This window comes from Hypanus sabinus, chromosome 25 (assembly GCF_030144855.1).
Source record: "Hypanus sabinus isolate sHypSab1 chromosome 25, sHypSab1.hap1, whole genome shotgun sequence".
Taxonomy (NCBI): domain Eukaryota; kingdom Metazoa; phylum Chordata; class Chondrichthyes; order Myliobatiformes; family Dasyatidae; genus Hypanus; species Hypanus sabinus.
In genome coordinates, this window is record NC_082730.1 from 19,655,885 (window position 1) to 19,683,436 (window position 27,552).

The 27,552-nt window shown below is 40.3% G+C and overlaps 1 protein-coding gene across 2 annotated transcripts in view; it reads right to left on the reverse strand.

The window, feature by feature from the left end:
• dstyk (dual serine/threonine and tyrosine protein kinase) overlaps positions 1-24,907 on the reverse strand; it is a 75,112-nt gene extending 50,205 nt beyond the window's left edge. The window contains exons 1-2 of one of the 2 annotated variants that reach the window (XM_059950249.1): positions 24,564-24,907; positions 6,556-6,941 (exon numbers count right to left, since the gene is read on the reverse strand). In XM_059950249.1, coding sequence (XP_059806232.1) covers positions 6,556-6,941; positions 24,564-24,813 — 636 coding nt within the window. In that variant the 5' untranslated portion in view covers positions 24,814-24,907. Of the gene's footprint in view, positions 1-6,555; positions 6,942-24,538 lie in introns of both variants that reach the window. The other variant, XM_059950250.1, reaches the window with a different exon arrangement.
• Positions 24,908-27,552: the final 2,645 nt, after the last annotated feature.

A 27,552-nucleotide genomic window follows, 5' to 3' on the forward strand; every position in this document is an offset into this window, starting at 1 on the left:
ATGGCTTTGGCAAGATAAACAATCCAACAGGACGTTCATTGATTTACGAGGAAACTGTCAGGAATGGGAACGTTTATCAAGTATGGACAGCACGTGCCATTCCTGTCAATGCACAACCAAACTTCTCATTCCTAAAGGGCTTCCCAATATTCAACTTGCTTTCAGCTAAAGAGAGAAATGAGAGAGAGGGGAAAAAAGATACCACACAAAGTAAGTATATGTTCAACACAGCATTGTGGTCCAAAGGGCCTCTATTGTGCTGTAGTTTTTCTATGTTTTTATGTTTCTACAACATCAACTTTAGATTGCATTGATTTCAATCAGCACATGTTCTTAAGATTATCAAAAATCATAAACTGCTGTCATGATACAGCTACTTGTACAAACTGATGAAGGGGATTAGATCATATCTCTTTACAAAACTTTCAGATAAAGTAAATCCCAAATCAAAAACAGATTAAAATTTACTATGCTGGTTTGCAGACGATAACACTATAGTGGGCCATACCTCAAATAACAATCAGTTGGAGTACAGGAAGGTAATTGAGAGTTTAGTGACATTGTACAAGACAGTAACCATTCCCTGAATGTCAACAGAAGAGCTGATCTTTGCCCCCTGAAAGAGGAAGCAGTGCACACACCCATCTTTATCAAAAAAGTAGAGGTCGAGAGTGTTAAGAGCTCCAAGTTTCGACCTTTCAACATCACCAATAGCCTATCCTGGTCTAACTATGTTAATGTCATTGCCAAGAAAGCTACCCAACACTTCTACTTTTGAGAGAAAAAAATGACACATTCCTGTTGACCTTTATTAATTTTCAAATTGATGCACCAGCGAAAGCTGGATGCATAGCAGCTTGGTGTGGGAACTGTTCTGCACTTCACATCACTGAAACCAGTCTCCCTTCGATGGACTGTTTATACTAATTGCTGCCTCAATAGAGCAGCCAGCATAACTGAAAGTACCACCCACCCCAGACGTGCTCTTCTTTCCTCTCCAGTGGGACAGAAGATAGAAGCCTGAAAGCATGTACCAGTCTCAAGGCCAGCTTCTACTCACTGTTATCAGACTCTCAAATAGACCTCCTGTATGATAAGACTCTTCACCTCTCAATGCATCTCATTATGTTGCACATTATCATTTACTTGCACTGCTCTTTTTTTTTTGTAACCCTTACACTTCATTCTGCATTACCTTTCGACCTATTCTACCTCAATGCATTGTGGAATGACTTGATCTGTATGAATATTCAAGACAAGCTTTTCATTGTATCTTAGTACATGTGATAATAAACCAATACCACGATTCTTCAGGTAACACTGTACAGAAAGAACCTGCAACATCTTTTAAATGAATCAATGGGACAAAAATAGATCATCACTTGTGAATCAACCAGAAAAGTTCAACATTTTCTTTTTAGTGATGATATTGTCCTACAGATTTGCTAAATATGCCCGCAGGGAAAATAAAGAATCTCAGGGTTGTATGTGGTGACATGCATAATACATTTTACTTTGAACTTTAGACTGGGAAATGTTGAAGTTTGTCCTGGCATTTAATTAATTTGAAGTTAACATACAGCTGAAGCTAGAAATTAAAAGACCAAATGGTATTTTGGTTTTTATTCCAATAAGATTTTAATGCAGGTGTTACGATACCATACTGTCTTATACAATCCTTTAGTTACACAAAATCTTCACTACTATGAACAAATTTTTCAGAGTGTTACGTATCCCGTAACTGGATAACTTACCAGCAAAGATAGAGAGGTCCGTTGAAGTCTGATGTCACTATTTTCAAACGTTTTTATTTATAAAGGGGCACAAAAGGTTAATACAAACATTCAGATCATGCACGTCATCAATACTCAATCTAAAGCACAGGTATAGTAATAATCATCATTAAGAAGTGAGCTCTCATGTTGTCTAGGGGTTAATATATTGTCCGTTGGAAATATAAAAGTAACTCAGAAGTCTGCAGGCTTCAGCCTTTTGGGAATCGCTGGGTTTCACGTGGGGCGACCGAGAGAGAGAGATTGGGGAGAAGAGGAAAAACTTGCCGGGTCTTGATGAAGCTTCTGTGGAATCGGGGGAGCGTTGGTTCCCTCTCCCCGATGTTAGTTAAAAGCGGTTTTCCATGATTCCAGCCACAAATTCCAATCCCAGAATCTAACGCACGTGGCCTCCTTCAGAATGGCTTCCTGCTATGGCGGGATCACTCTCGTGTCTTCTTGGTGTGGCTGAAGGGGCTATCCCCCTTAGACCCTCCTTTATACTTCCTCATGGGGTTGCAGGTGTCAATCAAGTTGGGATGATGCAATCTCTCTCTCAACCAGCCCACTTTGCCCAAGGGCTTTTCACGTAGTCACTGTCACCTTATTTGGCATCCCGGGTGGAACGTGCTATTCGGCACGTTTCTCTCTCTCCCACTTCCTGAGTCTATTCAGCACATCTCTCTCTCTCTCCCACTTCCTGGGTCTACTGACCCCCCCCCCCCCCCAACGGGTGCTCTTGCGATTTATGTACAATATTAATTTCCTTATCAAGGAAAAGATATCCTTGCTGGAAGGCATGAAACAGATTCATCAGCAGCACACAAATGCTGGAGCAGAAACTCAGCAGGTCAGGCAGCATCTATGGAAAATAGTGAACAGTTGACATTTCCAGCTTAGACCCTTCTACTGGACAGATTTATCAGACTAGTTTCTAGAATGCCAGATTTGCCATTTGAGAAATTTAATAGACTAGTCCCGTATGCAACCAGTTTAAACAAGAGGTAATCTCACTGCACTGAGAAATTTCTTCACTCAGGTGTTAAATCTTTGGAATTCTCCTCTCTAGAAGGCTATGGAAGCTCAGTCATTCATTTCAACCAAAACTGGTCAATACACTCTACATCAACAGAATTGTGAAAAGTGTGTAAAAAAAAAGTGCCACAATGATCAATGAATGGCAAAGCATGCTCAAAAATGGCCAGATGGCATACTCCTGCATCTAATTATACCTGCCTTTTTAGAATTGTGTAATGCATTTTTAAAAGTTAAAATTTCCGTAAGTTTTAATGCTCTGATTATGTTGCAACACAGACAAATGAGAAGTTCAAGCCAAGGGATGACTGGAGGGATCTAATCATTTTTATTCCAAGATATTGAGATCTTGATTCACAGTATAATTTAGGCAAGACTGAAGAATTGTTTACTGTTCAGTAGTTAAAAACATGAAATCTAGGCCAACATTCATGGCACCAGAACATGTCACACTTTTAAATAATGTTTTCCTCTATGCAACATCAAATAAAAGTGCTGTCTGTTCAAGCTATTACATTCCGAATGGAATGTTGCTAACAGACAGCTCACTCAGCTTCCTCACTACTAATCTTTCAAGCCATGAAGGACCAGATTACATAACCCTTGATTGAGGGGCTACTAAACCGAGTTTCAAAACACACTGCAAGTCCCAGTTTCTAACCTTGGGTGCCATTGAAAATGATCACATTCCAAACTGCAAATTACCTTCCCCTCTGGTCATACTATATGAAATCTGTCAACCAACACTGATATAACAATAATTTTGATGAACATAAGAGTCATCATTCACTCTGGTCATGATAAAAAAGGAAAGCTTTAGAATTCTGAGTAGAAGTTGACTGATCAGCTCCAGTTGAATCCAGCTTTCCAATTATTGATCCATAGTTTCATAAATTATGAAACATCAATTCATTATTCCTGTAGTTATTCATGCAGTTTTGGCTTCACCCAGTCCTTCATATAGCTATTTCCAAGCCTTAAAAACCTCTGAAAAAGTTATATTACAGAGGTCTTTCCTCTTGTAACCAGGAGGCTGAAGAGAGCTGTACTACACACATCTGTACTCGTCAATTTGCTGATGCACAGTAGAGCATGCTAAAAAGCTGCAAAGCTTCATGGTATGCAGCACACAGCGGTCAGGAAGGTTCTTCAACAGGTACAGTAGCCAAAGCTGCCCAATGCATCACTGGCACCAGCCTACCCACCACCAAAGATGTACATTCAAAAAGGTGCCAGAAAAGGGTCTGTAACATCATGAAGGATCCCACCCACCCTGCTCATCTCACACCCACTGGGGAGGAGACAATGCAGCACCCACAGCAGGCCCACTAGATTCAAAAACAGTCACTTACCCCAAGCAGTAAAGCTGATCAATACCTCCACCTACAAACCCACTCCACAACACCCACCACCCATCATTTCTTGTCAGTCATTTTATATACAGACACTCCTGAGCCTAGCACCACTCTATGGATATACAACCAATCTATACAAGCCTTCTTGTATGTATTTATTCAGCATGGCGTTTTTTACCATGTTCTTTATCTTATGCTTTTTTGTGCTGCATTGGATCCAGACTAACAATTTCATTCTGCTTCACACTTCTGTACTAGAAATGACATTAAACAATCTCAAACCTAAAATTCAGCTGTTATCTTTTGCTAGAACTAGCAGTTTCTCCCTCATCTATGCCCCAAGTTGTGTTTCAAAAAGGCCAACTAAAATTCAGATCTACAGGTAACTTGCTCACATACACCATTCTTCCTAACGCAAGTCAATCTTAAAGCCTTGATCTAAAATGATCTTTTATAGAGTCAGAGTACATCCTCTTCCAACCCCATTTGTATTTTAAGCTCTTTTACATGTTCTGTAAATAAAATTCTGTAAATTTTAACACATTAAAAGGCAAGCTCTTTAAGGTCACAACTTTGCTATGCCTTTAATTATTGTGAATTCCCTTCCCTTTACCTGTTATGCTCCCACCAACTGTATCACCTCAAACTTATCTTGTTCAGCATCCATTTGCCACTTGCACTTTCCCAGGACACAATTTTCTTCTTCATTATGAACTATCTGTAAATTATATCTGCATATTTCTTAATTACACTAAGTAAATTCAACTTTAAATATTTAAAATAAATGAATAACAAATAGTCTTATAATACCCGTTTTCAGACTATGGTTTTCTATTATTGAAACATGCCAGTTTTGCCTCATTCCCATGGATTTCTTAATGACAGACTGCCTTTTTGAATAGGCTCGGGTTAAATCTGGGTTTGCTGGGCGGCATGGCTCAAAGGGTTGTATCTCAATAATATATAAAATACAACAGCTTCTCTGTAACTGTTATACTATACTCAGTGTTGGCACGTGGCCAGTTGGTTAACGCGTCCGTCTAGTGATCTGAAGGTTGCGAGTTTGAGCCTAGGCTGAGGCTGCATGTGTGTCCTTGAGCAAGGCACTTAACCAGACATTGCTCTGCGATGGCACCAGTGCCAAGCTGTATGGGGCCTAATGCCCTTCCCTTGGACAACGTTGGTGACGTGGAGAGGGGAGACTTGCAGCTTGAGCAACTGCCGGTCTTCCATAAAACCTTGCTCAGGCTTGCGCCCTGGAAACTTTCCAAGGCGCAAATCCATGGTCTATCAAGACTAACGGAGCCCTACACATATATTCTTCCTTTCCTTTTGTATTACCTCAAAGTGCATCCAACTGGAATGATCTGTATACCCGGCTTACAAAATGGTTTTTCCACAGTATCTTCGTACATATGGCAACAATAAATTGCAAACTGAAGCTTTCTGATTTTTAACATTTGGGTGCAGCTGAGAATGGGCATCTTCTAGATTAATCACTAGAAAATGCCAGTTATCAATTACTGCATAATTCTGTCAGATATAGCCCAAAGAGATATTTGACTGTTCACCTCATCATGGACATAGAACAACAACACCTTCAGTAATAAAACACACAACTTCATAATGCAGTATTGCAATACTATTTACTTTCAACCAACTTTGGATATAACATGCAACTTTACCCAAGATCCCATAGGCTTTTATTTACAAACTTTTTTTTAAAAGGAAAAAAAAGTCCATGGCCATTTAACTTGACCTTAAGAATGAAAAAAAAAGCATCAATGCTCCTTGTCAGACATTGCCAAGTAAAGAAATATCAATATGCCTTAATACGATAAGAAATATGCAGCCCTTCATATCAGTGACTTTACTTAGAATTGTCCACATTAATGGTTATCATAAACACAAAGTACACCGCAGATGCTGGGGTCAAAGCAACATGCACAACAAGCTGGAGGAACTTAGCAGGTCGGGCAGCAACCGTGGAAATGAGCAGTCAATGTTTCGGGCTGAGACTCTTCATCAGGTCTGAAGAGGGAGGGGGCAGGGGCCCTATAAAGAAGGTGGGTGGGGGGGGGGGGGGGGAGGATGGGAAGGAGAGGGCTGGTAGATGCCAGGTGAAAAACTAGTAAGAGGAAAGATCAAGGGGTGGGGGAGGGGAAGCAGGGAGGGGATATGCAGGAAAGGTGAAGGAGGAACGCATGGGGAAAGCACTATGGGTAGTAGAAGGCGGAATCATGAGAGAGGTGATAGGCAGCTGGAGGAGGAGGCACAGTGAAACTGGGATGGGGGAAGGGAGGGGGAGGGAATTACCAGAAGATGGGGAATTCAATATTCATGCCAAGGGGCTGCAGACTACCCAAACGGTATATGAGGTGTTATCATGTTACCTGCAATAACGGATGGTGTAATGTTATTTCCAAATGAGCTGCACGATTTGCAGGATCTTCACTCTCTTGGATTTCCAGGTCCTCCTCAGGAATGGTGTCCCACTTGCCCTGCTGTGCAACATGATGGTGGACCAATACATAATGTCCGGGCAAAGCCAAGCTAACACTTGTCCTCTTACCATGGGTGAATTTCAGCCGACGCCTTTTACACTTATTTTCATTACTGCCCTTTATAACTGGCAAGAGCCTTTCACCCATGAGACTGTTCAGTATATGAAACTTGGCCCAGCAATTCTGACCCAGGATCACGATGCAGGGAAAGCAGCCCACTGTTGCTTGGAGGTAGTCCTCTTCATGGCGTGGGAATGATATGCAGCATAAAGCACCTACAAAACAGAAATTAAACATTTGAAATTGTAAACTCACCATGGAATCAATGACATAACGTCTAAGCTAATTTCCATACTTGGGGACCTGTACATTTGCCCAAGTCCAGATGTTTAACAAATTAGCAATGAGGTCCATGCTCCTCAACAGAACCAAGAGTTTGACAAGGCTCACAACTGTTAGGAAGCACAACTTGTTGGGTGCAAAGTTAAATACAGCCCCAAAGCAATTATGAATGGGAGCTTTCTTCCACTGTTATCAGGTAACCTTCAATTATGCATCAGACATGCCCTACAAGGACAAGAGTATTACATGTAAAATGAACCATCAGCAAGACTAAATGAGATTCAGCACAGATCAATTAACTACAGGTATTCTGGCTCTACTGTGCAGGCTGGAGAAGCAACATTAATACCACTTGTCATTGATAATTCTGTTCAGTGGAATTTGTCAAACAGCTTCTTTCTATCCACATATCAAAAAAAGGAATTTTGGTCCATCAAGCCTGAGGGGCATCTAATATCCAACTTATATCAACTCAGTTCCATCAACTTAACCCCCAAACCCCCCACCATGCAACCTCCAGCCAACATACATAGTGCAATTTACCTGCCTAATGTATCTACATTTGTACCAGCTAGCATGTCAATGGGATAAAAAGAGAAACCAGAGCATCAGGGAGAAACTAAATTTGTCTTTGGGAGAATGTGCTAACTCCACACAGTTGAGGATCAAACCTCAATACCTGGAGCTGCCAAGAGCTTTACAAAGCAATTTAAAAAAAAATTAAACATGCACCTCTGGTTTCCGAGAACAATAAAGGAGCGTATTTATCCCCATTCACTCAGACCAGCACACCTTTTGGGCAATTAGATTTCCTCATCAGAATAATTAAACCATGGCGAATGAGCTACAGTGCTTCACAGTGAAATCAATTCAAGCAAGGATAACTTCTGATCTGAGTATTTCCACATTTGCTTCTAATCCTTTTCTCTAATATCTACAGCTGCATTTTCCAAAGGGTTGAAAGGGTTTTCCCTTTCCTCAATGAGGTGCCTCCACATCTTGCATCCTTTTATCAAGCTATCATTTCCCAGTTTTCACATGTGTATACAAGTCCTGCAACTCAACATCAAGTTACCACTAACCTCAGAGGCTATTGAAAAGGCCATAAAAAAAAGATTGGGAATATATTATCACATTAAATCACAAACTCATCAATTGTCAACTCTTTATTAACAACAGCTTGGCATTACCTCAAAACTAATCATTAAGGTTCAAGACCTTAGCCTCAATACCTCCTTGTGCAATTGGGTCCTGGATTTCCGCAACTACAGACCCTAGTAAGAATGGTTTGGCAACAACTCCTCCACGAGTTCAAACAGTACAAGTGCATCATGAGGCTTCGCTCCCTGCTCTACTTGCTTTATACTTATTACTGGGTGGCTAAACAGAGCTCCAGTACCATTTTTAAGTTTGCTAACGTCTCCACTATCATAGACTAAATTAAAGGTGGTGACAAATCAGCATCTCAGAGGGTGATTAAAAATCTGAGTGAGTGTACCACGGCAACTACCTCTCACTCAATGTCTGCAAGACCAAGGAGCTGATTAATGACTTCAGGAGAAGGAAACCAGAGGTCCACGAGCCAGTCCTTGCAGGATCAGAGGTGAAAAGTGTCAGCAACTTTGTTAAAACCTTGGTGTTAACATTTTGAAGGACTATCCTGGTTCGAGCATGCAAATGCAATTACAAAGAAAGCAAACTTTGACAAACTTCTTTAGAAGTGGGAAGAATAGAAAACTGACTGGCTGCATCAGTAATTCCTACAGTCCAGTCATTCATGGGTATAGCCCATTGAGCACATCTACATGAAGCATTCTTGCAGGAAAGTAGCCTCTAACATCAGGGGCTCTCACCACCCAGGACACGTTCTCTTTACATTGCTGCCAACAGGAAGGTGATACAGGAACCTCAGAACTCAACACCATGTTCAGGTACAGTTACTACACCTCAACCATCATGTTCTTGAACCAAAGGGGTAACTTCACTTGCCCCATCATTAAAATGTTCCCACAACCAATGGACTCACTTTCTCTTAACCTCATGTTCTCGATATTTATTGCTTATTGTGAAAGACAAAGTTGCTGAACAATATAATTTTAAATGGGCCAATACGGGGATGATATTCACTCTGCTTTGATGTTCAGAGTAAAAGTCATGGTCTCAAGATAAAACTAAACCTTTCAGCAATGGGAGAAGAAATTTCTTCAGAAGTTAGTATCCCTTCAGACTATTCTATCCAATGCAGATTTGGATAGACTTTTGGATATTAATCATACTAAGGTAAGGAGTTACAGCCAGCTTTAACATGATCATGAATCCTGGAGGAGACAAAGGGCTAAATAACCCACTCCTGCTTTTTAAAACCATTAAATTCAAAGATTTAACATTGAACCATGAGCCAAAATAAGACAAAATCAGACAGTGCAATGACCTAGACAGAAAGATGAATAGGCAGAAGCTAGTTCTCAGAAACAGTGTTTTTTATAGGGCTAAGAAACTGGAAGAGCACAGCATGAAAATCAGATGGATTAATAAAATTAATCCACGTTTTTTAAATAGGGGATGCTTCTTTTTTTCAAGCTTGCCAAGTGCCTTTAGTAATATACATGTTTTACGAGTTTAAAGTATGCTTCAGAACAATTATTCAGTATGCAATTTTAATGTGCTCTTGCCTCAAAGAATTTTACCCACATTGCTCTGTTTTGTGATGTATTAAACAGTTAATAAATAAAACTTACTCAACTATTAATGGCCTTCGCTCTAAACTTAATCAGCATTTAATTGCAGGATTTGCCTTCTTATACTCAGCACGATTTGTTCTTTACTCAGGTTTTATTATTAGTTGCAAAAGAGCCTGATAAAGCTAATAAATCTAAACAATATATGATCAATACATAAACAGAGAAGCATATCCACACAAAGCAAAATACTGAAATACAACCAAATTCATTTTGAAGATTATCTTTAAAAAACAAGATCTTCAAATGAGGTCAGATGATCACAAGTGTATGAACTAGAATTTTTGCCATAAAGCAGATGAAAGCACTACAAAGATCTTCAATAATACATCTTTATTCTAAAATTCATACATTAATTTGAACCTTATTCCAGCATTAACTTCGCTCAAATTTGTTGTATCCAAAAGTAAGAGTTTCCCCAAGTCATTAAGTAATATTTATGACAAAAATGTTAAGCATGCCTTGGATCAAAGACATTACTGAACTTCTGGATTGCACACAGGTTTTTCCACTACATGTGCAACACCTGGGTAGCTGTAAATCCTTCACTGAATTAACAGCTAACCTTCAAGAATCATTTAGTGAACCATATTGCACTGAACTCATTTTGACAATTCATTTCAGGAATCAGAAATGACAGAGCTGCATGGATGAACGGAAGCCCCGAAGGAGATGTCCTCCTTTTTTAAACAAAGGGGCTTCCCTTCTTCCACCGTTAACGCTGCTCTCAAACGCATCTCTCCTATTTCATGCACATCTGCCCTCACCCCATCCGCCCACCACCCCACCAGCCTCCAGGTCCAACGTATAAGTCTCCATAACTTCTGCCACCTTCAACGGGATCCCACTACCAAGCACATCTTTCCCTCCTCCCCTCTTTCTGCTTTTCGCAGGGATTGCTCCCTACGCAGCTCCCTTTTCCACTCGTCCCCCCCCCATCCCTTCCCACTGATCTCCCTCCTGGCACTTATCCTTGTAAACGGAACAAGTGCTACACCTGCCCTTACACTTCCTCCCTCACCACCATTCAGGGCCCCAGACAGTCCTTCCAGGTGAGGCGACACTTCACCTGTGAGTCAGCTGGTGTGGTATACTGCGTCCGGTGCTCCCGGTGTGGCCTTTTATATATTGGTGAGACCCGACGCAGACTGGGAGACCATTTCGCTGAACACCTAAGCTCTGTCCACCAGAGAAAGCAGGATCTCCCAGAGGCCACACATTTTAGTTCCACATCCCATTCTCATTCTGATATCTCTATCCATGGCCTCCTCTACTCTCAAGACGAAGCCACACTCAGGTTGGAGGAACAACACCTTATAAAGCAGCTGGATAGCCTCCAACCTGTTGGCATGAACACTGACTTCTCTAACTTCCATTAATGCCCCTTCTCCCCTTCTTACCCCATCCCTGATATATTTAGTTCCCCCCCTCCTTTTTTTCCCTCTCTTTCTGCCCATTACTCTGCCTGTTCTCCATCTCCCTCTGGTGCTCCCCTCCCCCTTTCTTTCTCCGTAGGCCTCCCGTCCCATGATCCTTTCCCTTCTCCAGCTCTGTATCCCTTTTACCAATCACCTTTCCAGCTCTCAGCTCCACCCCACCCCCTCCGGTCTTCTCCTATCATTTCACATTTTCCCCTCCCCCTCCTACTTTCAAATCTCTTACTATCTTTCCTTTCAGTTAGTCCTTACAAAGGGTCTCGGCCCAAAACGTCGACAGCACTTCTCCCTATAGATGCTGCCTGGCCTGCTGCGTTCCACCAGCATTTTTTGTGTTGCTTGAATTTCCAGCATCTACAGAATTCCTCATGTTTGCTAATTAAAACAAGCAATTCATTTTTGCTCAAGTTCACATGCATTGTTACTCCAATGTATTTAGATAGTTAACAGCCTTCATAACCTTCATGAGTAGAAAATAAGGATTCATTCAGTGCCCTTTGGGTAGGAAATCTATTGAATGATCAATTCTGTTTCTTGGAATTAGCCCAAACTCCAGACTGTCCAGCTGGGCAAAACTTTGTCTAATCAGATTTCTCAGTTAAACTAACTTTCATTCTTCAAAAGAAGATTTTAACCTCAGAAGGCAAAACATTACCTTAAGAATCCATCTGATTTCACTTGTGTTGCATTCTACTACTGCAATTAGATTCTTCCTTGGCTAGGAAGATTACACCTGCAGACCATTTTCCAGTCAATTTCAATGTTCTATGTAACCACAGTTGGATTTCTTTATTGTGAGTACATTTGAATACGTAACAAAGGCCATCTCAGAATTTACCTAATTTCTTGATGTAGCTGCAAATTTACTTTCGGATAAATTGCACACAACAACATCCAGGTTCCACAGGAAAGCAGACTCCATTGAAAGTCTCAACACGTCAAGACTCGTGTTCCATGCAACTTGATATTTTTGAACACATTAATCTATGGCCATGCCCCTTTCACTTGTCCAGCCTACATCCTCACGAAACATCTCTGCAGCCCTTCAAACACCCATGACCCAGTTCACTACTATCAAAGATCGATGTGGCACTTAATCCACATCCAAATCACCTGAAGATATTAAATAGCAGAGGCCCCAACAACAAATGTGTGATTGATGATTGGCATAGACTTCTTCTCCACAATGTCACCATGACCACCAATCCCAATGGCAGCCCACTATCCAGTCACCCAAACTGAAATAATTTGTGTCTTCTATTGATTAACCAATCTTCAATACACGCCAGTTAACTACTACTAAACCTCAGGTGCTCAAATTCTATGAAACTTCAGGTGGCAGTTAATTTTCAAGTTCCCTTTAATTCATAATTTCCAAAATTTCCTGACTTACTCTGTCAGTTATCTTCAAAACTAACATTCATCAAAAAAATTCCCCTCATAAATCCATATTAATCCCACTCCCAAACTCTTCAGTGATTACTCAATAGTTAACCTCTGCTAAATGTCACATTATTTAGCCTTCAGTTTCAATTCATCTCTCCAATTAGATGTAATAAATGTTACTTTTTAATCTGTGAGAACCATTGAATGTGCAATCTTGCACCCAATATCTGCAGAAACACTTTTAAACCTTCAGGATTCAAGATTTCAGGTCTGGAGATAGTTATGTTTTCTTTGAAAACTCCAAATATAAAACCTAAATTAAGGAAAAACAAGGCCAGGAGATAACTGGTGTTTGTTCACTTTTTTTAAAACTTGAAGTATGATGTGGTGGCATTATGACACATGACATTCATATACTATCGCATATAACCCTTAAAACAAAGAGCTCTTAAACAACATTACTCAAATATAACTGAATTATTAAATTCAACACTAATCCCTGCTCAGCTATAAACTTCAACTCAATACAAACTGCATCTCAACAATGTACACAGTATATACTATAAAACACCAACTATGTAGACATCCACAGCAGAGAAAATTTTAAGATGTCCCATTCAGGCCTAAAGATTTAATCATTGTGAAGGATTTCTTACTCTTGTGGGATAATGTCTTTCCTGAACAGGGAGATCACTCTGCTGGGCAGGTGAGTCTTGTGGCTGTGAAACAACCTTAGGCTCTGGTGCAGATGCAACTCCAAAAATAAGCCTATTATAGCGATAAAGCCTTTTGTGAGTCTTTCTGGTGAAAAGTACTTTAGACTCTTCTTCCATCTCCATCTGTAGGTAGACCTCAGCCAAGTCCACATTGCTGAAGTGGTTTCCTTCAGAAAGGTTTGCAAAGATATCTTCTACCCTGGGCAGAGGATACTGATCCACTTTCAGTACCTTGAAATCACCACAAATCCTGGCAGACACATTCTTCTTGGCTACTGGGACCCACTAACAATGCCCCTGGGCTCCACTCAAACTGAGAAAGAATTCATTTAGCCTGCCTGTGATCCAGCTTACTGGCTTTTTTTTAAAATCACTGATTGTACAAAGACAGGATGGGCTTTCCAAAACTTGGGTGTGGCATTTTCAGTTAACAGTATTTTACCCTTGATATGTTTGAGTTGTCCAATGCCATCCTTGAACACTGCTGTGGCATCATCCGCTTGCAGTTGACTCTATTGCAGGGGATATGGCATGGAGATGATAGCTGGATCTTCAATAAAGTTACAGTTGTCTCAACCACTCACATTCTCAAAATGCTGGCCCTCTTGTGTTTTTTTTTTAAACACATACAAGCCCGAAGTAGCTTATGGTTGTTGTATTTCGCTGTAACAAATGTCATTCCCACAGGAGTTGTCTTTTCTCCAGTACAAGTTCTTCACTGAATATCTGCAGGCATCAGTTTAGTATCTTGGAAATACCATTCAAATTCATGTTGTAGAATGATTGAAACAGCTGAACCTGTGTCCAATTCCATTTTAATTAATTTGTCATTCACTCCTGTTCTAAGCAATTCTGCTTGTGTCTTGCTTTCACATTGTAAATTTCAAGGCTACCCAGTCCTGTGTCACTCTCATCATTATCAGATTTTATCAATATCATGCAGATCAGTGCCCTTTTTAAAAGTAAAACTTGACTTTTTAGCTTTTTCTTTTCCCTGTGCAATCCACTTATTTTTGTCTGCCCAACATGCTCTTTGTATGTGTTCTACTTTGTAAATTTGGCCTTGTTCTGCATTGTTCTGGAGTACGCAAGCCCCTGTCAAAATGGTAACCTGGCTGGTTTCTGTTTGGACATTGCCATTTTGTTCTCGCTCACTTTCATTCCTGACTGCAACTCAATTGTCTCTGTCTATTGTTTCCATTGATACAGATATTTCAACTGCTCTTCTACATGTGAGCTGTGCTTCAGTTGGGAGACATTTCTAAATGCTTTCTTTCACAATTCCACAAACTAAATGCTCTTAATGCATCATTAAACTAACCACTGAATTTACAATGCTCAATCTCTTCAATTCAGCCACATATGCTGAAATGGACTCCCCTTCATTTTGATTCCGTGTATGAAATCTAAAGTGTTCTGCAATCAGCAATGGTTTCTCTTCTAAATGTTCCTGCAAAATTTTCATGATGTCAGCAAAGCTAATTTTGGCTGGTTTGGTTGGAGAAGTTGAATTTATGAGCAAACTGTATACCTTTAAACCCAATGCACTAAGCAAAATTGGCACTTGCTTCTTACTGGATGTTCCATTTCCTTCAAAATAATGCTCAATTAGCTCAGTATACAAGAGCCAGTCATCCATTGAGCCACTGAACACATATCTTTCTGGTGGAGCCAACTGTTTCTGCTCTTTTTAAATTTAGTATCACATGATATTCACTGTTTATCAACTCCAAAACTCTCCTATTTTCTGCCTTTTAAAAAATAAACGACAGTCTCTGTCCATTCCCAAAGAGACACGTACTACACTGTTTATTTCTTCACCTGACTGTTTATCACTTTTTTTTTTAAAAAGTCTAACATCTCACTTTGCTTCATCAGGTAGGTAGGTAGTCATCGCTGGTTCATTTAAACCTTGCTTGTTGCTACTGTTTTGCTCCAAAACAAAAATAAACCTAATTGAAAGGAAAGCAAGGGGAGCCAGAAGATAACTTGTTTATGTTTATTTACTTAAAGTGAGGCAATTACATATGACGTGATGGTGAGTATGTCATCCACACACTATTACATATAACCTGTAATGAATTGAATAGGAATAAGAATGCTTAAATATATCTACAATATTTCAAATATTACTGAAATCAAATACACCAGAGATGCATTGATGTTTATGATCATAAATTTCCCAGTCATTTCAGACTGTGATGAGAATTAATTTCTTCACCCACAAAGTGGAAAATCTCCTTACCAAAGAGTGCATTGAAAGCTTATTATTAGCTCACGAGTTTCAATTAATTTCAAAAATCTATTGATATGTGTTAGTGCAGGAAATTGACGCCAAGGAAAACGATCAGCCCGTTAATTGCGCCAAATATGTTTTTAAGTTGTGCAGTTCTCTTTCAACTTATTCCCTGTAGGATGATTTGAAATGCTTAATGTTTATTTTGAACAAAACAAATTCAAGTTCACTCTTCCCCTTGGGTCTATAAACTGCTCCAATTTAATAGAAATTTACCAACTGACGCTGCAAACGGGCTCTCAAATCATAGGTTTGGACATATGCTCACAGGACCAAAACACAAGCAGAATTTTAAATTACCACATCATACATCAGATCCAGCAGACTATTCATATGCATAACTGTAAAGTTATTACAATAAAGAGACTGTTTCATCTCCATCCACTCAGGAAATTCCCTTAGGAGTTATTGTTCAATGTTAAATCTTCAGAGCAGTGTCTACAGTACATTCACAGTAGTAATGCAACCAAAGGTTAACCTGATCAGCTTCTATGGTTTGAAATAGCTTCCAAGCTCCTTAGGTTTGGAATATTACCAGCAAGATAAAGAGTTCATCTACCAAGACTACAAAAACTTCGTTAGATCATGTTTCCCCCGACTCTGATTTTCTATGCATAAACGCACCTTTTCACTCACCTGCATGTCTCTGATACGTCAAAAAGTAATCCCAATTGCCAGTTAGGAAAATAATGTGAAAGGTAAACATTAATTCCTTAAAGTGCTGCTAGATACTCTTAAATTCAGATCAAAAATTCTGAGTTTCTATGAAGTTTAGAAGATAACCAAGTTCAAGGCCAGGATAGAATTAATTAAATTACTTTTTAAAGTCTAAGACTAAATGTTACAGACTACAGTCTTTTGGGGGGGGGGGGAGAAAAAGATGTTTAAAACCAGCATTTAAGCTGCATATTTTTCCTCAATGCTGTCTGAATTATATAAGAAATGACACTAAAAAATTTGTTTTGAATGCAGAACAAAATGCACATTTTAAATTGCAGAGGTGAGGTCAAATAGGCATATTTCATCTTTTAATGTGGTCGAATTCTCTCCTAGAGGAAACACTTTTCTACTTAGAGCAATACGGAATAAGTACAAAAATCTATATCTACATTAAATATTTCCAAATTGGATGATGCAGAATTTTGAACATGCAACAAATATGGAGGTGCTCACACCAGGCATTGTTTATTTAATCAAAACCACATTTTGGCTTCTGCAGGAATATCCAGTGCTAATTTGAAATTTCTTAACCAAGGCAATAATACAATTCTGCAGCATAAATTTCAATCCAAAACTTAACACTGGCGATAACATTATTGTGCTCCATGATTTGCAGTCACAATCAGGCAAAGTTCCTCAATTGTCTCATATTAAATGGCCACGACCAGTTCTCATCCATTTTAGTGGTCTTCATATGTTTAACATCAAGGCAGATAGTTTTTTTTTGTCCATGGCATAAAAAAAATTTGTGACCCCTTGCTCTGAAGCTTCCCCAAGTAACTTAAAATGTTCTTGTAGCTGCTTCAACCACTTCCACGTTCCACATACAAACCACCGTCTGAATGAGGTTACCCATAAGGTCCCTTTTAAATCACTGCCTTCTCAATTTTTTTAAATTTTCCTCAGGGTGGAAAGGGTCTGAGTGAATTCATCCTATGGGCCTCATGATTTTCTACACCTTTAAAGTCAAAGCCATAGTCTGCAGGAATACAGGAGGATCAAGGTAAGTAAATCTGGACATATATCAACTCCACAGCACTAGCCTAGTGGTTCACACAAAATTTAAGTACACTGACCAGTCGATTAGAATTTCCACGTAGTTCGTAACATCTTGAAATACATTCCAATAATGCATGCAGGTAGGTTTATTGACAGCCCTACTGATGGAGTCAAGATGGATGGGGAGCAGACAAAAGCTTCAGTGGTTTGGTGAGCAAGTTCAGGAGCCTTCAGGCTGTGATCATCGATATTGGAAGAAAGGATAAAAATCATAATGAGCAAAAATCTCAAATTGGAGTGCTGGCATCCTCAAGATCATAAGCTGAGAGCTACAGAACTGCCAACATAAGTGATCGAACGAAACCTGTCAGAAGTGATTTGGCCCAGAAGAAAACAGCATCAATAATGATAATCACAGACTTGCTTTGTTCTTCCCAGTTTACACTTGGAGAACAGTCAGCTCATCATGAGATGACAACTTGTACACCAAACTGAGATAGCCAAGGAGTTGAAAGACAAAGGGTGACATGATGCTGGGTACTGACAATGTACTTCACACCATGACTGCTGGTAAAATAACACACTTGTTGCAATAGCTGAATAGCAAAGGACACGAGGGTACAAAAGGATAGTTTAAGAAAGAATTTGAATAAGCAAATGACAATAGGAAAATCATTACTGCCAGTATCTACTGATTAGGAGAGAAAAAAATGCAGTTTCTCACCCACCTTCACCCTACCTTTTGCTGTTTCAAAAAATCCTATGCAACTTCATTTGAAATGACAATCATCTGCCTTTACAGCAAACGTTGCCACCACAACATACATTTTTCAGTCAAGCGTCTGCTGGAACTGAAGTGCAAAAAAAAACTGCTGGAAAAACTCAGCAGGTCAAGCAGCATTTATGAAGGCAGAGGGATGGTCAACTCTTCGGGAATGTAGAGAGAAAAGAACTGCTATATAAACAAGAGAGTAAGGTGTGATACAGAGGCAAGTAGGCAAAAGGTGATTGAAGATGAGGGGAGGATAATGAGCAGGTGAAGCTAGATGGTCGTGAAGGAGGAGGATAGACAGAGACTGATAGATGAAGGGTAGAACCCAAAAAGGGAGGAGATAGAAAAGGTCAACTATATACAATAACCTCAGGTAGACAGCTGTGAGGGTGAAGGGCACTGGAAAAAGGTGGGAAAGCATCATGAGTAAATGACAAAGTGGAGAGGGATGGGAAAGTGATTCTTCTGTGCTGAGTAGCTGAGCTACACATGAAGGCCAAGAGCTGGACTTGGTTGTCAGAGGCTATTTTAGGCACAAGCCATCAGAAGCATATAACAACAGGTAGTGGGAGCTCATCTCCACTTTCATAGTTTCCATAGCCCCCACACCTGGCTATGGCAACTTTAAGAAACCAATTCCTTCATATAACTAACAATATTAATTAAACAAAATACTGGGCAGGAAAGATGGTGACCGAAAACAGTGCCAAGGCAGGTTATCACAATATCCACACACTAGGACCTTGTCTCGCACTATATTGCAGAGAATCTTCAGTCCCCTCATGAAAACTGAAGTACATACTGTACACCTTTGCAGATGGAGAAGACATACTTGAATTCCAGCAACTATGCCAAGAACATAGCACCAATTCAGTGCAATTCCTTACGAGCTGTTGGAAATATGGACTGAATCCACGCCCTCTACTGAAACTCTGCACTCACAAGTTATCTTCAACATGGACAGGACTGGGGAAAGCAGTACAGCCCGTCAACGTGGAACTCAAGATGGCTGGGGCTTTCAACCCCATGTGTTGACAGTTTGCCAGGGTTTTCAACAACCCTCTATCCCATTCTGCTGCAACTGATGAGGGCTGCTGTCCCCTTCCTTTGTTTGGCTGCAGAGTTTTTGGAAACCATTGTCTCTCATGGCATCAAGCTCAACAGCTGGCACCACTGAACTTGTTATCAATGATAAGTAACTCCACTGGGGAGACTATGCATCCAAACAAACTGGGAAAACTGTAGCAAAAAGTAACAACAGCTGTTATTACATGAACGTGGCCATTTGAGTGACTGTACAATCCCAGGAATATGCAAACTCATGGAACTGGTGAAAGATCATGTCAGCCAGGGCACACTGTGTGCCATGCCAATAACAGGTGGCTGCGCCATTTGCCCCAACCCACTCATCGCCTTGACAGCACATTATGTGGTGGTAAGATCACAGTTGGTATCGGTGCTGCTTCAGTACCAAAGGGTGGATCTCAAAGGTTCCCTGAATAGCGCCTGTAACAAATCACTCCAGACATTTTAAAACAATACCTTTCAGCTGTGGTTCCATTCTTACTGCCAACACTGGAAACTCACCCCGAGTTGCAAGATAACCACATACAGAAGTTATTGGGCCTAGAATAAAATTCTACAACTGCAATGTTTAAAATCAATTTCCTCCACAAATGCTGCCTGACCCCACTGAATTCCTCCTGCGTAAAAAAGATCATAGAAACTAACTCATTCAAGCGACACACACAAAATGCTTCAGTCCTGCCGAATAGTCTTGGCCCGGAACGTTGACCGTACTTTTCTCCCCACAGATGCTCTCTGCCCTGCTGAGTTCCTCCACCATCTTGCGTGTTGCTTGGATTTCCAGTATCTGCAGATATTCTCTTATCATTGAAGTGAAATCTTTTCCTCTTCCATTAAGCGAGCCATTTGTTTCTCTTAAGAAACAATCAAAAGCAATGAGAAAGGAATGACAGAGGAAATCAAGTATAAATAGGGCTAGTGAACCATGGACAGAAAACAACATACAATTTTGTGTAGAAGCACGTCAAAGTCTTGGCTTTGAAATGTCTTTCATAACATGAGAAAGCATTAAACTATGACTCAACATGGAATTGATTTATTTAGTCATTAATGGCTTCTCCTAATGCACTGGTAGCACTGCATTTTAACAGAGTATTGAACCAAAAAATATTGCAGCTATCAGTCATGATTTGTCAAGATTAAGTTTCACAGAACGTACACTGCATTTAACAATTTAACTGTTGTGTCAGAAACATCAACATGACCCAGTAATCATAACTTTTGTTACTGCCATTATTGGAAAACCTATCATCAAATATTCCAGGCTGACAAGGCTGAACGTGCACAATGGCTGTTCAGATCATTTTTATTACTTCTGTTGAGGACAAAATGTAATTAACCACTAGTTCATCTTCCTTTTTTTTTGAAAAACATGGCTTAGAAAATGCTATGTATATATAATGCTGACTAAAGCAGGCAGATCACTTCTACCAACTTAAGGAAAAGTACCTGGCTAACAAATACCCCAGGTAGTGTATTTTTCTGCTTCACAGGTTACAAGTTTTCTTTGAAGTGGCAAAAATAATACTCTGACACCAAAATTTGAGATTTGGCGAGAAAAAGATTTAGTAGTGTTTCAAGGCTGCATTGAGAAATTATGCATCCTTCAGCAAATGTGAAATTTCACCACTCCCTGCTATTGATGAGTGTTTACATGCCTTCACAAACTACAGAGAATTTGCACCAACTGAAGGATAAACTAATTAAACAGTTAAAGCAAGATTCTATGAAAGTGAAATCATGAAGGATGCGACTAGCAGGGAAGCCAGCAGATGTACTTCCTTTAGATTTCCAAAATGGTATTTGAGAAGATACAACACTGTAGGGTTACATCAGCTGTGGTACAATATTTATACCAATAGAAAATTGGTCAAGACAAATCCTACATTTTTAATTACAATATCCAAGTGTCATTTTGACAAGTGGTTTGATCGATAGTGCCTGAAAAGGACACAGTCAGAGTACAGCCAATGGGATGGTTGCAGATGGTCAGCACCGGCAAGATGAGCTGAAGGCCTGTTTCTAAGCTGCACTATTAAAAAGACACTGATAAGCTTTTGAAAAACATTCACTGCATAATCACTTGCATAAAATTATTTTAATCATTTAATGCTATTTTGTCTGCAGCAAATGTCAACATTAACATACAGAATGGAAAACTCAGCAGGTCAGGCAGTATCTATGGAGGGGAATGGATAATGCACATGTCGGGCTGACCTGTTGAGTCCCTCCATCATTTTGTGTGCATTCTTCTGGATTTCAAGCATCCGCAGAAACTCATGTTTATGAAATGAAAATTCAACATTACCTACATGAATTAGAAGCACCAGTATTTTTTTTTCATCTCAGCCAAGATACACAATCTGGATCTTGTGTTAGGAAAAGGGTTTATTGCTACAACCTGTCTCAAGGGACACCAGTAATACAAGACTATATCCTGCAATGTGCCCTGCATTATTTCCACAGCTTAAACTAATAATCTAACTTTCCATATTTCATCATCTTTTTTATTCTGCAACACTTGCCTCAGCTGCCAGAAAATGCTCGCTCGTTCTTCCACATTTTATAAATAATTCCCCACTTTATGGCCTTCAGCTTGTTATTTCCACCCACTTGCCCCATTCCATCCTTTATTCCCCCAAAACAAATCACACTTAACTCTGTCACCCATTGCCACGCTGTACCATTAGTGGGTAGACTCCTTAACTTGAGTATTGAATGCTCACGTCACCAGATCCAAGTCACCATTCAGTTTCACCTTTAGTGACTACGTCCCCTGAACAGCTTGATCCTTATTTCACTACACAACAATCCCTCAGCCCAACTACTAAATCAGTACCTTTGGAAAGTTCAAGAAGAAATCACCATCTTTCTTTGAATATGTACTGTACATTCAATTAACATCCATGCTGATTTCTTGCAAGTATTGCTTATGGATCAAAGAGACTGTACTCTGATGTTCTATGTTCTTATCTCAAACCAAACATCATGGAGTTGAATATTGTTAATTAACTAACGTGATATTTTACCTGTGTGCACAGTAGCAAAACATCAAAACTACAGCAACACACACAAAATGCTGGAGGAACTCAACAGGCCAGGCAGCATCTATGGGAAAATAAGTTGATGTTTCGAGCCAAAACCCTTCGACAGGACAACTACAGATTTCCTGACAAGCTTACAAGAGGATGAACCATGACAATGAACAGGGAACAAAGGCGTTTTACGAATCAGACCAAAGCAAATATCATTGCCCTCCCCCCCCCCCACAACCTCAGAAATAGATATTTCAAATATCTTGTTATATTCTACCAAGGAAGACAGTAAAATTCACTTTTCATCTAACCAATAATTTGGGGGGGGGGGGGGGGAAGCATTAACGTTCAGGCAAAGCACCAATGTTATCTAGACGAAAAAAACTCCAATTAACAGAATAGGCAACGAGTCAGCACATTTTTACAGGCCTATATTCCCATAAACACTAAATTAACACATCTACAATGAAACTCCAAAATAAAAACTCTATAACAAGGCATTGTACAACAAACCTCTTTCATGAACAGAGTAAATTCTTCAAGGGTGTTCTCCAAGTTTCCTTGGAAAAAATTAACACCTCCACCAGGGAGTAAGTGATAAATGAGGGTACAAAATGAAGGGCACTCAACATTTCTACAATAAGCACACAAAACAAGTTCAACAATAGAGGGAAAAAAATCAACATCGCAAATGTCAACTGTACTCTTTTCCTAGATGCTGCCAGGCCTGCTGAGTTCCTCCAGCATTTTGAGTGTTTTGCTCGGATTTCCAGCACCCGTACATCTCCTCTTGTTTGTGGTCACAAATAAATACTGTACCCCACTCTGCAGAATCTAAAAAATTGGAGAGACTTGAATCTAGGAGTATTGGATCAAAAGCAAATTATCCTCAACTCCCAAGGATCACCCAAGAATACAAAGCCATTTAAGTTACAAAACGCAAGGGCAATAATTATTCATTATTTTAATCAATATGGTTTATTTACCTTTTATGATGAAAATGTATTTGATCAACTCATCTACACCTGCCTTTTTCCAATCTTGCCAATCAAGGCACTTCATACTTCAACAGCAGCCTCTTCTGCAACAGCTAGACTAATTCATTTCAGATAAAAATGGTATTTAAATTCATTTTATTATTGACTATACAACACAATGTGCAATTATTTATCAAGGATAAGCCACTGAATTGCTCACCATTTATCAGGTCAAGCTCATTAATATTTAATCTCCAAAAGCTGCAAATCTCTTTCACTCCAATAATTTTACTAAAGGTATTGGTGTCTCAATACAAAAGGTATGTTTTGTACGCCAACAAAGCTCTGAAAAAGCATCTGTATCCAAAAACATTGACCTGAAAATTACATGTGGAACCTATACAGAAGTCTGGGATTGACAGCAAGCAGGCCACTTTACGAAGCCAGTGAAGTACATAAGTGGTAAGTGGTTTTCTAATACTTGATAGCATTTGCTATTTTGTTACATGCACACACAAAAAAAAATCCTAGAAAAGCAGAAATAAAGTCAACAAGCACATTCTGCTTCTTGCATACTAGAGGATTTTACAGCTTTAGGCTCTGTTGTGCTTGTATACTAGCCAGCAGCTGGAATTAAAATGATTTTGCACAAATAGAATTAGACAAAAGGTAGTGGAAGTGGGAGGGGTGGAGTTCAAATACCAGTGGAGAGACATGAAAATAACTGAACCGTTCTAAGTTTGTACAGTTAAAACAAGAAAACAACAGGACAACTATATTGCAACGTTTCTATTTTCCTCCAGAATCTATACTGGGTGAAAATACAAGACTTTCAGAGATGAACAAGAAACCGATATCGATAAATCCTTTCTGATCGAAGGATTCAAGTCTCTTTCCATATAAATACTTATATAATTCACTCCTGCCCAAGCATGCCTCTTGCACCCGACATTCTTGTCAACTATCACAAGCAAGGCAAAAACCTTTTTTCTTCTGCCTGGCTTGCTTTTAAACACAGGCTCTGAACTGTGTAATGATTCCAGTAAACAAAACCAGACCTTTAAATAATGTCACTCAAAACAATATAAAGGTTCGGATAAAAGATGTTAAGCAGTTTTCCCAACTTTTCTCTGCTTGTCACGGATGAGAAATGTATCGTATCGTGCAATGTAAACAAAGAAAAAAATCAATTTAAAAAAAACAGAAAACGCTGGAAGCAGCTTTTTTTTTTATTTTTAATCCCTCGCCAAATTAGCTTTACGCTCGGGTTTGCAGTTATGCCCACCTTTACCAGCGAATGTCAAGGGCAGGTTGTGGACCCCAGTCCCAGGACCTCTCCACCTCCAAAGCTTACAAGACCTTTCCTTACCCGGGGAAGTTCCACAATCCCTCACCTTCCAGAGAGCCGATGCCATTGAGGGCTTCGGCGTGCGCGCTGCTCGGTTCTGCCGGCTCCTCGACCTGGGGCCCGGGGCTGCTGCACTGCGGCTGCCGTAGCTCTTTAAAGTATTTCTTAGTCTCTCGCAGGTTCTGCCTGAGGTACGAGCAGTGCTTATTACAGCTGGCCAGCATCCGGTACAGGTCTCTGGCCGTCGGGGTCAGGCAGCGGCTGCTGCTGCTGCCGCCGCCGCCCGCAGCCTCCATTTCCCCGTGTTGGGGACGGCAGTGGCTGGGCCCGGCTGCAGCGATTCTCGCCTCGACTCGGCGCCGCCCCTCGGCCTCCCTCGCTCGGGTAACACCCGCCTTCCGCCCCCTGGCTAACCGGGGCCTGATGGGTAATACTACCAACGCACTGGCCGCTGGGAATTGGAGTCCGCTCAGGCTTCATTAGACAAAGTTATTTTCTGATAGCTAATGTCTAATGGCAATGACGCCTGGGAAATAGACCGATGTCGCCTGGGTAATGTAGTCCAAATTTCAAATTGGAATTAGTTTATCATCAAGTCAAGTCAAGTCACTTTTTATTGTCATTTCGACCATAACTTCTGGTACAGTACACAGTAAAAACGAGACATCGTTTTTCTGGACCATGGCGCTACATGAAACAATACAAAAACTACACTGAAACGACATAAAACAACACAAAAACTACACTAGACTACAGACCTACACAGGACTATATAAAGTGCACAAAACAGTGCAGGCAGTACAATAAATAATAGGCAAGACAATAAAGACAATAGGCACAGTAGAGGGCAGTAGGTTGGTGTAGGCTCTGGGTATTGAGGAGTCTGATGGCTTGGGGGAAGAAACTGTTGCATAGTCTGGTCGTAAGAGCCCGAATGCTTCGGTGCCTTTTGCCAGATGGCAGGAGAGAGACGAGTTTGTATGAGGGGTGGGTGGGGTCCTTCATAATGCTGTTTGCTTTGCGGATGCAGCATGTAGTGTAAATGTCCGTAATGGCGGGAAGAGAGACCCCGATCATTTTTTCAGCTGACCTCACTATCCGCTGCAGGGTCTTGCGATCCGAGACGGTGCAATTTCCAAACATGTATATGTCACATGTACCAATATATAGTGAAAAGCTTGTCTTGCACACTGTTCATACAGATAAAATTATGACACAATGCATTGAAGTTGTACAAGGTACAACGATAACACAATGCAGAATAAAGTGACATGTACAGAGAAAGTGTAGTACAAGTAGACAATAAGGTGCAAAATGATAAGATATACGGAATTATGAGGGGTATAGATTGGGTAAATGCAAGCAAGCTTTTTTCCACTGAGGTTGGGGAGAGTAGAACTAGAGGTCATAGGTTAAGGTGCACAGCTGAGGGGAAGCTTCTTCACTCAAAAGGTGGCACAAGTGCAGAATAAGCTGACAGGAGAAGTGGTGAATACAAGTTTGATTGTAATATTTAAGAGATATTTGGAGAGATACATGAACGGGAGGGGCATAGAGGGATATGGTCCAGATGTGGATTGATAGGACTAGGCAGAATAACAGTTTGGCTGAAGTGCTGAGGTGCTCTTTGACTCTATAACGAAGTAGATTGTCAAAATGTTTCAGTATCGTTTGTTTAAAAAAAGATCAGTGCTGTGTGCAGTATTCCAGTTGCTGTTTCGCAAATGCCCCCCATTGCTGAGGCGTAACTTATCTACTTTTGTATGGAATTCCTCCAGCAGTGAACAAAATCATTGTGAACTTTCTGAATTACCACAAAATGTACTACTAGATACATTTTCTTGAGCAACTTAATCTCGTTTCCTGATTTTTTTTCAAAGTCTTCACCCTGCTTTTGTTTCTCCACATTTATCTAAATCACTTCCCTTTCCTTTGCTCCACATTAGTTTCATCCCACCACCTCTTCCCCAGAGCCTGCTCTAAGGCTGCTCCTTAGTTTATTTACATCTATGTGCCACTTAAAATTTGCCTCTCATTATGTAGCCTGCAACCCTAAATCCGGTTTGGAATACTTTAGCCACGGAATGAGAGTCCTAAATAGAATTTATTGCGGCCACGGGCGGAGCCGTTGCCATAGCGAGCCGGGATGCATCCAGATAGGATGCTTTCTGTGGTGTCTCGATAAAAATTTGTTGGGATCAATGGGGACGTGCCAGTTTTCTTCACCCTCCTGAGGAGGTAGAAGCATTGGTGAGCTTCTTAAAACAGAATCGGAGTCAAATTTATTATCACATAACATGGAGTGAGATTTGTTGTCTTGCGGCAGCACACCGTGCAAGGGCATGAAATTACTATAAATAACAACAAATAAATAGTGCAATAGGTAGTGTTCACGAACTGACGGTGGAAGGCAAGAAGCTGTTTCAGAATCACTAAGTACAGTTCTCCTTTGCTTCCTCAGTGCAGTTAAAAATAGTCCATCTACTTTTCTCTGTCTAATGCAGCCCTGGCCTTGTGGATATGGCAATCTGTCTCAGGTAATGCAATGGACCTCCTACTTCTCAGCCTGCTCTTTCCTGCATCCTGGGTTTCCTTGAAAATATCAAGGTCAAAGGAGATTTTATTGTCATTGGCACAGGTACAATGATGTTCTTTCTTGCAACAGCGTCGCAAGCACATAGCATCAAATAAGCGGCATTCTGAAAAGAGACATCAATTAAACATATTGAGTCTGCTCCCCATTCAGTATTGTCCTATTTACTACCCTTCTCAACCCCATTCTCCTGCCCACTCCCAGAAACCTTTGGCACACTTACTAATCAAGGACCTATCAACCTCTACTTTAAACATACCCGATGACTTGCCTTCCACAGCCATCTGAAACAATGTATTCGACAAATTCACCACCATCTGACTGAAGAAATTCCTCCTCATTTCTGTTCTAATGGCAAGTCCTTGCATTCTAGGCTGTGCCCGTCCAAGACTCCCCAGCCATTGGATGCATTCTCTCCACATCCACTCAAATTAGGCCTTTC